The sequence below is a fragment of the Theropithecus gelada genome, chromosome 15 (assembly GCF_003255815.1).
Source record: "Theropithecus gelada isolate Dixy chromosome 15, Tgel_1.0, whole genome shotgun sequence".
Classification (NCBI taxonomy): domain Eukaryota; kingdom Metazoa; phylum Chordata; class Mammalia; order Primates; family Cercopithecidae; genus Theropithecus; species Theropithecus gelada.
Genome location: NC_037683.1, coordinates 78542735 through 78555629, shown reverse-complemented (window position 1 = coordinate 78555629; position 12895 = coordinate 78542735). Strand labels below are relative to the sequence as shown.

General features: G+C 36.1%; 1 protein-coding gene across 3 annotated transcripts in view; it reads right to left on the bottom strand.

The window, feature by feature from the left end:
• The window catches only part of RFX3 (regulatory factor X3), a 311489-nt gene that overhangs the window by 109879 nt on the left and 188715 nt on the right, over positions 1-12895 (bottom strand). For all 3 annotated transcript variants that reach the window (XM_025360417.1, XM_025360416.1, XM_025360418.1), the window contains one exon: positions 2099-2357. In XM_025360417.1, the coding sequence (XP_025216202.1) occupies positions 2099-2357 (259 nt within the window). The remainder of the gene's footprint in view (positions 1-2098; positions 2358-12895) is intronic.

Below are 12895 nucleotides of genomic sequence, written 5' to 3'. Positions count from 1 at the left end.
TTTCCTAAGGCCTTGATAAGTGGTATTTTCCTTTCACTGAAAATAATTTTCTAGGTGGCCTATAGGAGGAGTGCTATATACTATTGCCACCTTTGTCTATCTCTTTTCTTTTTATGTTGAAGATATATTTTTACATCTAGAATATTTTATAATTCCTTTGTAAATCTAATGGTTCTAAAGTAGGAGGAAATTATGAAATCATTTAGTCTAACCAACGTCTTATTTTATTGATAAGGGGAACTGAGATACAGAAAAGCTATGGTTTATTAGTAGCAATTCCCTTGCTTCTAATCTACATAAATATACTAGTGTGACTAAAAGGTTTAAAATACTGTATTTAATATTATTAAAAGCAAGAGACAATAAATACACATAAGAAATGCTTCAAAATTACAAAGAAAAAAATTACAAAAAGGAACTCTCCGCTCAGAAGAGCTAGTCATCTATTCTGATGTTAGTAACAAATACTGAATTAAAATCAAGAGTTTTTAAAAAATGTATTAGGGAAAAGGCACTGAATGATTAAAGTAGGAACACAAGAAATTACTACAAATATACAAAGTATATACAGAGTACTTACCAAGCACATATAATATCCTGGAGAAAATCCATAAAATGAGAAATATAAAGCTTCTCATATTACTATTTTCTCCACAATTTATTTCTATCTCTATTTCATTGCAAGAACAAACTATATGATGAGATGATAAAATGGGATACATCTCCTTAATTCAAATCCCCAGCACCCTTTTATACGTAACACCTAGAAAATCTATTCCATTGCTGCTTTAGCTATGTGGTTCTAAATGACCATTCTCATATGCTTAGTTGAGGTGAAAAACAGAAGTTCAGGCTAGAGTTTGATGATATCAAATTCTGCAAAACTTTCTATGGCTATTTCTATTACATCATTTCAGTACATTAAAATACACTGTGTTGGCCGGGCTCAGTGGCTCACATGCTTGTAATCCCAGTACTTTGGGAGGCTGAAGAGGGTGGGTCACCTAAGGTCAGGAGTTTGAGACCAGCCTGGCCAGCATGGTGAAATTCCATCTCTACTAAAAAAAATACAACAATTAGCTGGGCATGGTGGCATGTGCCTGTAGTCCCAGCTACTTGGGAGGCTGAGGCAGGAGAATCACTTGAACCCAGAAGGAAGGGGTTGCAGTGAGCTGAGATTGCACTACTGCCACTCCAGCCTGGGCCAAAGAGTGAAACTTCATCTAAAAAAACAAAAACAAACAAACAAAAAAACCCCACAAACAAAGAATAACCCAATGTGTTAAAATAAATATATCTATTAAATTTAACTTAAATATGTATGTTCCTAAGACTAAGATACTATTCACTCATATCTATGATCAGAGCCAACACAAATATTTTTCATCTGAATCACCTATACTAATGCTTCCTAAAGTATCTCTCTGGTGGAATGAAACATGAATTTACACATGACACGTGAGTAAATATTTTTAATTTTACTATTTAAACACTGATTTCAATATGTATTAGGAAAAAATTACACACGATTTTCTATTTTAAAAGTGAGTCAACTTAGAAAACGTATTAAGTTAGTAATAATACAGTTGGCATGAGAATATGGCAAAATTTACATATTTAAGGTTTGGGAAATGCTGGCTTATATAATGTAACTTCTCTGGGGATGAGCTAGCATAAATATTATTGTTGAAAGAAGTGAAAATTCCAAGCTAAATTATATTTTATTCTCTGTATTACTGCCTGGCTTTTATCTCATAAAGTAAGCATAATATGAAAGTGAGTTCTTTCTATATAAATTTAAGATATTTTACTGATGGAAGACAGCTTATGAAAACCAGCAGTTCAATGAGCAAAACTCACCTTTCTAATTTGCCAGTAAAATTAAAAACTCTAATTCACCTGATTAGAGGGCATACGTATCAGTAACATTCTGCATAATACTACATAGACTATATTCTTCAAACTATCATAATATTAAAACTATCTAACACATTCTTGCCCCAGTCCCATCTGTGTTGTTCTTTTCCCTCTATAAAAGGAAATGTTCATTAGAGACTATTAAAAGCTAAATTAAACTACCAAAAACTCAAATACTTACTGTCGCTGGGGAGGCCCGAGTTGTGTGTGTCACTGAGTGACCAGAATTCTCCATTGAGTTGCCGATCAGATAGGTTCCTCCAGAGCTGCTGATGAGTTGTCCTCCTGTGACGCCCATCTGAATCCCACCAGTGCCCACCATACTGTGGGATGAGACCACGGTAGTCACCTGGGCGGAACTCCCTTGAGTATCAAAGTAATTCCCTCCAGTGTTTTGGCTGTACATCTGCGTCTCTGTGTAAGGATACGTTGTTGTTCGGCTTTAGAAGAAGAAGAAGAAAAAAGAAATTTACTAGCTTATTTATGTCATCTTATTAATTTTTTTCCTAATATGAATGTAATTGAAACATATTGGTTGGCTTAGCTCTCGGAATATGGCAAGTTTTGCATTTTGTACAAAACTTCATTCCCAGAAACAGTTTGATTTACTTTTCAAATTAAGGGTTTACCCATTTAAATAAGTACCTCAACTAGTTCTGTACTACAGAGATTTTGCCCTCTCCTGGTGCCTACCTCCAGCATATAAATAAGCTCAGGTCTCTTCCCTCCAAGAAATCTTGCTGAACAACTTCAATTGCTTATAAAACGTACTACAAATCCCAGTTTTAGAAAAGCTGGAACCTGGAATAAGTAGGAGTAGTGTGAGTAGTTGACTTAGCTCCTACTTTGCTAATACTCAGACTACTTAACATTCCTGGGTGAGTCCCAATAAACCTCCATGACTAAAGGAGCTAGCATGGATCTCTTTCTTACCTCTACAAGGATCTTAAGCAAATAGTTTACTCACCTTGGACACTAAGTCCCTCCCTCATCTCTCTCTATCCCTTCACACTTAAGCTCCTCTTTTATAAGATGACTATTCCAACTCTTCATGTCCTCACTTTCCACTTTCCAACAATTACAGTCAAGCTTCTGCCCTTAGCCTTTCATTAGAACTGCTTTTAATAAGGTCACTTGTGACCACAGCTAAATACCAAGCTAAAAGACTCCTGTCAGTCCTTATCTCTTGTGACCTATCTATAGTATGACACTGTTGGCCACTCCATGTTACCCTTTCCCTCCCTTTTCTGTTCTGATTAAGCTTATTTGATTCATCTATTTTTATTTTCAATTGACTATAACTTCAATTTTAAGAGGATCTTTTTAACTTTTTATTTTAAAATACTAAGTTCTCAAGAAGTTATAAAAATATATATAGAACATGTTTTAAACATTCAAATACAAAATAGAAATTCCCAGTTCTTTTGCTGTTATCTTCAATGCTACCTCCTAAAGCTAGCCATTCCTGAGAGTTTGGTGTGTATGTTTTCAGACATGTCCTATATGTATCTTAAAGTCTGGACATCTTAACCTCTTTTGTCCCTTAATTTCTACGGCCCTTCTTTTCCACTTTTTGCTTTTTACCATAACCTCTCAAGAGCCTTTTGGAATCTCCAATTTTTCTACCACATCATCAAATATTAATATTTTTCTGAGTTTTCTGTTTTGAGCTCTTATTTTTATTTAGATCAAAGACCTTTACTACATACAGTACCGTATAATCATTTACACGCTCTTAGTAAACAATCTTACGTAAGTTGGTATCACTGCTCTCTTTACTTCCTAGTTATACTTTAAGAATATTAAATCTGGGTTTCTAACAGCCAAGTGGTCATCACTACTCAGAACTCCTATGAAATATGGGAGGCTGTGTAAAATGTAACATGATGAGATTCCTTTCCTCTCTTGTTCTTTCTTCCACACTTCCGCTTCTCAGTAGAGGGCAGCACCACCATCCTCAGCATTGGAAATTATTGATTACTCTTCCTTCTGACTGACATGAGTTGCTGAGTCCTGTCAATTTTATCTTCTAAATAATTTTCCAATTCTCTTTTTCCATTATCATACACACTACTTTAATTCATAATGTTCTCTATTATACAGGCTGAGAATACCTTATCAACAATGCTTGGGACCACAAGTGTTTTGGATTTTGGATTTTTTTCAGATTTTGGAATATTTTCATATATAAAATGAGAGATCCTGGGGATAGGACCCATATCTAAATATGAAAGTCACTTATGTTTCATATACATCTTATACACATAGCCTGAAGGTAATTTTATAAAATATTTTAAATAATTTTGTGCATGACACAAAGTTTGTATATATTGAACCATCAGAAACCAAAGATGTCACTCTTATGTTGGTGCTCAAAAACTTTCAAATTTTGGAGCATTTCAGATTTCGGATTTTGCATTAGGGATGGTCAACCTGCAACTGCCTTCTAATTGATTTTCCCTTCTCTAATCAGTTGCTCTTGCAATCTATCTCCAACTTTGCTGCCAGGAGAATGTTCTATAATGCAAATATAAAAATAAAACTGCTTCAAAACCTTCCTATGATTCTCTCTTGCCTTCAGAAAAAAGTTCAAAACTCTTGTCCATCTTACAAAAATCATCAGGGGGTCGTGACTACATAATCTCAAGACTTGGTATTAGCCATGTTATCAAATGCTCTCTTCACTCGCATCATATTGACCATTTTTCTGGTCCTGCTAAAGTGCCCTTTTCTCTTGCCTTTCTACTTCACTACATAAGGATTCTTCTGCCTAAAAGGCCTTTTCATTTTTTTCCACCTCCCTTCCTTTGTCCTAATCATCCTTAAACTCCCAACAGAAGCTCCTTATCTCAAAATTATTTTCTGCATCCTTTGCCCTCTATGGCCACTCCTCACAGGGCTGTTATGTTTTATGCTCTGTACTTTCCCAACATGCTTTGAATTCCTGAAACATAGCTCTTGATGTGTTAATTTCCTCAAGTCTTCCTACTCCCATCAGTACTCTCAACACTTAACACACTTGCTGGTACATAGCTGGCACACTAAGCAGTCAACAAATAAAAATATTTAAAAGTACAGTAGACATAATAGCCAGTTTCATAAATTTCTGTATCACAAATCTTTTATTTTGTTAAAACATAAGAAATTATGCTAAACTACTCCAAGATTTTTGATTAATTTAAAACAAGTACTTTTAACTCATTATAAATTATACTTGTAATTTACAATACATACTTTAGTAAAATAATAAGAGTGTTCTGAAAATATTCCACACTGGGTAAAGTGCCCTTTCCAGAAAGAGCCGCAGCAAATCCAGGTAAAAAGTTTAGTCTGGGGTGATGATAGAAACAGATTCATAGAAAATGTTTTTTTTTTAAAGTGACATAGAAAAGTGTCACTTAAAATACATGTACCATTCTTCTCATCACTGCTGTATTTCCCAACTGGAAATCTCATTTGTTTCTTTATTTACATGTTTATTTAATAAAATAAAACAGCCATGTTGGTTTCAAATTTTGATAAAATGAGAACTGGGGTCATTTTAATTTTTGTCTACCAAATATGACAGTGGCCCCACTTAACTATGCTTAAAACAGCACAATCTGATGTTGATATTTAAGTATAGTCAAATAAGCTGTAGAAACAGATATAGGACAATAAATACTTTGACAGATGCAGGACATGGTGCCCCCTTTCCTTTTTATCATCCAAGCAGGATGATTCAGGATGCCCCCTACTAGTAAGCAGATTTCTCAAATAAAACATAATAATAGCTAAATATAGCTAATATTTACTGACCATTTACTATGCAACAGGTACTATTCTATGTGCTTTTTAGGCATTAGCTCATTAAATTTTCATAATAATTCCATGAGGTAGGTGTTGTTATATTAATAATTCCTGTTTCACATACAAGGTGAATAACTGAAGTTTGGATTGGTTAAATAACTTAGTCTACAGCACAGAGCTGATGAATCATGGATCTGGAATCTAAACAATCTATATTCTCAACCATTATGTCAAAAAAAAGGAACATAACTTTTTACATCTGTCAATGATACATGTCAACAACTACTAAGGAATAGCTTAACAAATGGAATAGGGACCATATGAACTTCTTGTTGCTATTTTGAGATTTCCTTACAGCTTACTTTACTGTTTTCTAGCACTACACTATTCTCCATTATTACCCAGAAAGAGGCCTATAGACGATGTACTTGCAACTGTAAAGAAGCAGCCATGGAAAAGGCAGGGCCATTTCAGAAGATACTTAGCACTTCAGATTGGAATTTTAGATGTTCTGTGATCATGGAAGTTGCTACCCCACCATAAGAAAAACATCCCAAGGGATCACTGCAGCTTTTGGGCCTGTCCTCTTTGTATCATTATACTCAGTAAAGGACAGTAATGCAAATAAATGCATCACAGATATATAAAATCTCTATATAGCCCTCAAAGTCAGTTCATAAGCTAAAAAATGACCAAAGAAGAGGAGAAGGGATAAAGTCACTAAAGAGTATGCCTAATCCATAAACTATCCCCATTACTATATTGTGCGACTGTGGACAAGGCTTGGCTACTCTATAAACACACACTGGGGTAAAGAGTAGCAATTTTTAGAGAGAAAAAGCACACAATTATATTAAGGAATGAAGTGTGATAAATTGTCTGAATTTGGCTTTGACAAAAATACACTTGCAATTGGAAATGGGGGAGACTTTCAAACACTGGGTTGAGTAATACAGGCAGATTATAATATCCTTAGCTGGGCCAGGCACGGTGGCTCATGCCCACAATCCCAGCACTTTGAGAGGCTGAGGTGGATGGATCACCTGAGGTCAGGAGTTTGAGACCAGCCTGGCCAACATGGTGAAACCCCGTCTTTACTAAAAAAAATACAAAAAATCAGACAGGCATGGTGGCACACACCTGTAATCCCAGCTACTTGGGAAGCCGAGGCAGAAGAATCGCTTGAACCTGGGAGATGGAGGTTGCAGTGAGCTGAGGTCACACCACTGCACTCCAGCCTGGGCAACAGAGCGAGACTCCATCTCCAAATTAATCATCATCATCATCATCATATCCTTAGCCACTGTCCCTTAAAGGTAAGAAGACAAGCATGAACCCACTTGTTGGAGTCCCTGGAGCCAGAGCCAGAGCCAGAAACATGCACAAGTAACAGGTAACTCCTAAAGGTTTTTTCCATGTCTAAATACTTTAAGTTCCTGAATAAATACTTAAGAATTAATTTTAAAAAGGAAGCACCAACAGCAAAAATAAACAGTTCTTTTTAAGGTACCAGAAATAGACTCTCTAATTCTGATATCTCAGATCAGCTCATCTTTTATATTGTATACTGAATATATTCTTCATAAGAGTTACTGCTTGCACACTATTTTCTCCAGAAATTTCCTAAACATATGTTCAAGAAAACGACTCAATTTTTGGCATATCAGATTGAAAGCAGCTAACTATTTCTGGACTGTACATTCCTGAAATAGATAAATCCCCAAGCAATTCTGTGCACATTTAAAAGATACCGCTGTGTTCATTTTGTTTGTTCTGTATTGATTACCATAGACTAAATCATGAAAATATGTTATATTATTTCTATAGCAGCAGAGAAATCTTTCCATTGTTCTGCATATGTATCCAGTAATGAATGTGAACACATCGATATGTGTATACTTGCTGACAGAAGCTTCTTCATAGCTGACTCTATTATAAGGTTCTATGTAAATGTCAGGACTCTGATTCATTGAATTCAGTAATTTTGTGCCGTTTGTTTCCCATTGTGCCTTAGCACTACCTTGGCTAAGGATGACCTTGAATATTCCCTACTTACTTATTCACTAGAATGATTATGGCAATTTATCTTAGCCATAACCAATTTTTTCTGTTTTCTTTATCTTCAGGTGTCTTATCCACAATTCCAGATACTCAGTATCTCTAAATTCTGTATTTTGTATTTTACTAAGATTTTGAATATCCTCCAACCAATAAGCTTGTCACTATAAAATCAAGCAATGGCATGAAAGTGATAAATTAAGGAAATAAAGTAGCTTGTAAATCTCATACCATAAATTGTATTATAAAGATGGAATATAGATATGGTAACCATTATCTTACATGGGTACAACATTTTATTGCTTTTAGGCTATTCTGCATACATTCTTTTAACAAATATTTAATAAGCATCTATTCTGGCACCTAGAATAAAAGGAACAACACAGACATGACCTCTACTGTTATTAGGGCTATATAACACAAGGAGAAAGTGGGCAAAAATAAGAAAGAAAATAAGACAATTAGAAGTTTTCTTCATTCCTATGAAAGCAAAAAAATACAATATAAAAGTAGAATAGGCCAGAGGCTTGGTGTCTCACGCCTGTAATCCCAGCACTTTGGGAGGCTGAGGCAGGCGGATCACAAGGTTAGGAGATCGAGATCATCCTGGCTAACACGGTGAGACCTTGTCTCTACTAAAAATACAAAAAATTAGCTGCACGTGGTGGCGGGTGCCTGTGGTCCCAGCTACTGGGGAGGCTGAGGCAGGAGAATGGCATGAACCCAGGAGGCAGAGCTTGCAGTGAGCCGAGATCGAGCCCCTGTACTCCAGCATGGGTGACAGAGCGAGACTCCGTCTCAAAAAAAAATGAAAAAAAAAAAAAAAGTAGAATAAATAAGAGAGAGCATACTAGATAGGATAGTTAAGGAAAGTTATCCCTGAAAGCCAGATTTTTTTTTTAGACTGAAACTAAAAGATGAAAAGGAGTCAGCCCCACAGAAAACAGGAAGAATAATATTTTAGGAAGAGAATACAAAAACTCACAACATAGCACACAACACAGGAAAGATACTGATATTTAGAAAGAAATTAGAAGTCTTAAGTATTTTAGATACAACAAATGAGAAAGCTGTTAGAAGGAAATGAGGTTAAAGTAGGTAAAAACTAAACATGCATGCAGTGTAAACAATTTTCTTAACTGCAGGCCATGATCCAGTAGTGGGTCATGAAATGAATTTTAATAGGTCACAACAGCATTTAAAAAAGAGACTAGACTAGACTAGAAAACATCAGTGCTTATTACACTGAATAAGAATCATTTTTAGAAATTTTGTTTCTATCATATACAGAATATACACATAAATGATGTATGTGTGAATGCCCGGGTATGTATGTATGTACTTACCAGAGTATGAAATGTATGCCTAACTTTCTCACAGTGGGTGATAGTTTTAAAAGCTTAAAAGCCACTGTTACAGACTATTGTAAGAAGTTTGGATTCTGATTTGGGCTGGGATAGTGGTAAAGGCCTTATGGGTAGGAGGAGGTAGGGCAATGTTCTAGCCAGAGAGCCAACCTACAAAGTCCTGAGGCCAGACAGGTAAAAATACACCATGAGAAAATGGAGTTGCAATCAGGGACCATGACTGTGATGGGCCATGTAAGATGATTCTGGAACCTGCGAATTAGATACAACAATAGGAGGTGATCTTATTGGAAGCTTGCTCAGGGAAGTGAGGGCATTTATATGTCTGATTGAACTAGACTGAGTTAATAACTAAAGGCAGTCAGAATGAGCCACTTTTTAGTATCTTAGAAAAGTCTGAGAGCACAAGAGGTGCATTTGGGAACCAGGGACAAATGTTTTTAAGAGACAGGGGGATATATTATCTTCCTTAATCTACATGAAGTTAATCATACAGGTTAGAAGTTGTTACCCACTTCTATAGATGGGGAAAGTAAGATGTGAGGAGGTAAGAACACTTGCTCTGAGGATGACACAGAGAGTGAAAAGATGAAGGAAGACTGGAACTCTGGTCTGGCTATCTCCCAGTCCAGCGCTCTTTCTTTTATGCTACCTGTTTGAAACGTGTACACACTACCAAATAAACTGGATTTAAAGAGGAATGGCAAATTAAAATTTTCTTAGAAAACTCGCTATATGATTAAGGAAATCAGCCATACGTTTTGGAGCAGGATAAAAACTGGCCCTACACTTTTTTGTTTTGTTTTTATTTCTAAGGACTTGGAAGAGAAAGTAATATTTGGTTTTTAGAGAAATCTAGTAAATATTTTATTTCTTGCTGTAGAATTTTCTTGTTTTTTTCAGAAAATGTCCCATGAATCCACACACTCCTTACCAAAAATAATTGACCAGGAAAACCATTTCAGTCAATATTAAAAACAAACAGTAAAAAGAAGGTAGGACGCTCTTTTCTTCTCATTATTTAATTACTTTTTAAATTACTTTCAAGCCCACTGGTGTGTAGACTCTTTTCCAATTAAATTTATATATTAACTTCAAAGTGTCAAATGGATAAAAGTAGAACATGCTCCAGTTGAAGGGGGGACACAGATGATGGAGCCGAGTCTGTTTCTCTCTTTCCTTCCCAGTACAGCCACCTCTGCGCCTCTCCTCCACCGTAGAACTCCAGGGCTCCACAGAACACAGACAACCAGTGATTAATTGATTGATTCCAGGGAACACAGACAACCAATAATTAATTAAGTGATTCTGTCAGTTGATCAACAGATAATTATTGAGTATGTCTCAAGAACCATATTTTGTAACAGATAAAACAGCATATAAAGCATAGCAAAGTCACTACCCACAAAGGATTTAAAATTCTTTAATTCAAAGGAATTACTAATATCCTAAATACTTATTCCACAATTTTAAGCATTGTGATTTATGGCCAGAAAGACCTATAGCCTATATCCCTGCCTAGGAATCTAGTCCATTTTTATCATGTTGAAGATTCATTGAAGTAGAGATACTTATCGTAATTTCTGTTCGTTATACAGCATCTGAACTCTCTATGTTTGTACAGTTTCTTAACTTGTGAATGTTGGTGGGAGACTAATCCCACTTCCAAATATAATAGCTCAAAAAGCCAGGTACTGGCTTTTCCAACCTCCCTTATAAACAAGCTAAAGGAAATCAACTTAGCACTCAAATAACCAGGTGGACTTGCTCTAAATAAGGAGCTAGGGGCACAAAGCAATGGAAATGGTGACACACTGTGAGAGACATGTCAAGTTTACAGTGGCAGTAGGGCCAGGATCCAAGATCAGTATCCAGGGGTAGCAATGGCAGACAGTGTTTGGGATGGCTGCAGTGGTGTGGTGTCTGTACTGCACTATCTCTGTGCTATGGTTTTGTGCAAGGTCTGCCTGCTGCCTGACATTACTTGTGCCTGCCTTTTCCCAGCGTGATTCTCCAGACTTCCTGGAAATTCTGTGAGTAACAAATATCTTTCAATAAATTCTTTGTCTTAAATAGGCCAGAGTTGGTTTCTGTTGCTTGAAACCAAGAACCTCTGCCTTAAACAGCTTCAAATTATGTAGTTTTTACATGGACCACCAAAGCCCTGCAAAGAAGTAGCTACATTATTTGGAATCTTCAACAAATTGCATACACACACACACACACACACACACACACACGTATATATGTAAAATCTCTGCCTGGCCCACATGCACTACTTATTGACTTATTTAAGTTTCAAAACAGATATTCTCAAGTGCTCCACATCAGACTGAAGGCAGAGGATACACCAGAAAGATGACATGTCTATTTTGTGGAAGACACCAAAAGGAAAACAGTACTTCAGAAAGGAATTCAAGTGACCTGATATTAAACCTCACCTTATTATATAAGAATAAAAAACAATAGGTTAAATATAAAGTGATAAATACTACTGAATATCACTAACAAAACATCTGCTTTCACTTATATTCAAAAGACATACTTATTTCTTCTAACTTCAACTGCCATAATAAAAAGTAAAACAATAAAAAGCATTTATTCAGCCATTGCTATACCTACTGGGGAGGAAATGCAAGAATAAATGTTAAAAGTCAGTAATACTTCTTGTAATAATTTACTGAGTTTTCTCCTTCATGTGTCATATTTTCATTACTATATATGCTGATAATATAGAGTACTGGAATCATAACTTTATACCATCGTATGATTATTTTGTAAGGAACTGCACATCTTTACTTAGCATTTAAATTCTTTATTTCTGTAGGGTAGAACAGTGGTTCTCACACTTTTGATGTGCATCAGAATCACCTGGAGTGCCTGTTGCAACACAGAGAGGTAGGTCCCACCCCCAAAGTTCCTAATTCTGTAGAACTGGGGTGGGCACCAAAAGCAGGCATTTCTAACAAGTTCTCAGTTGATGTGAATGCTACTGGTCTGGGGAATACACTTTGAGAACCATTGTACTAGTTGATACTACAATTATGAAACCTGATTTTCACAGGAATGAAAGGGAAAAGGTGTTTTAAAATTTATTCTAGGCCAGGTGCGGTGGCTCACGCCTGTAATTCCAGCACTTTGGGAGGCCAAGGCAGGCAGATCACGAGGTCAGGAGTTCAAGACCACCTTGGCCAATATGGAGAAACCCTGTTTCTACTAAAAAGTACAAAAATTAGCCAGCTGTGGTAGCGTGCGCCTGTAGTCCCAGCTACTCAGGAGGCTGAGGCAGGAGAATCGCTTGAACCCAGGAGACGGAGGTTGCATTGAGCTGAGATGGCACCACTGCACTCCAGCTTGGGTGACAGAGTGAGACTCCATCTCAAAAATAAAATAAAATAAATTAATTCTTTTAGCCTACTTGAGTTTAAAAAAAACCCCGAACTCTACTGTTATAAAAAGTAATTTTATATTCTGTGGCAGTTGCTCATGATAACATTACCAAAATTTCCAGTGCTATAATGGTTTTTGAAGCATACCAAAAAGATATACATAGTCAGTACATATATGAGTCACTTGCCCTGACAACAGAGGTCAGGGAAATAAATATGGACTTAAATCAATTTTAGCAGAAATGCCATTATAAAAGATTTGATTTGAAGTCACTGATAAAAATTTATAAACAAGAAAAACTGAGTAACCACACACATGTAAGTCTCAAAAGTTTTTCACCAGAGGAAAAAACACAACAAAACAAATAAGAAAGC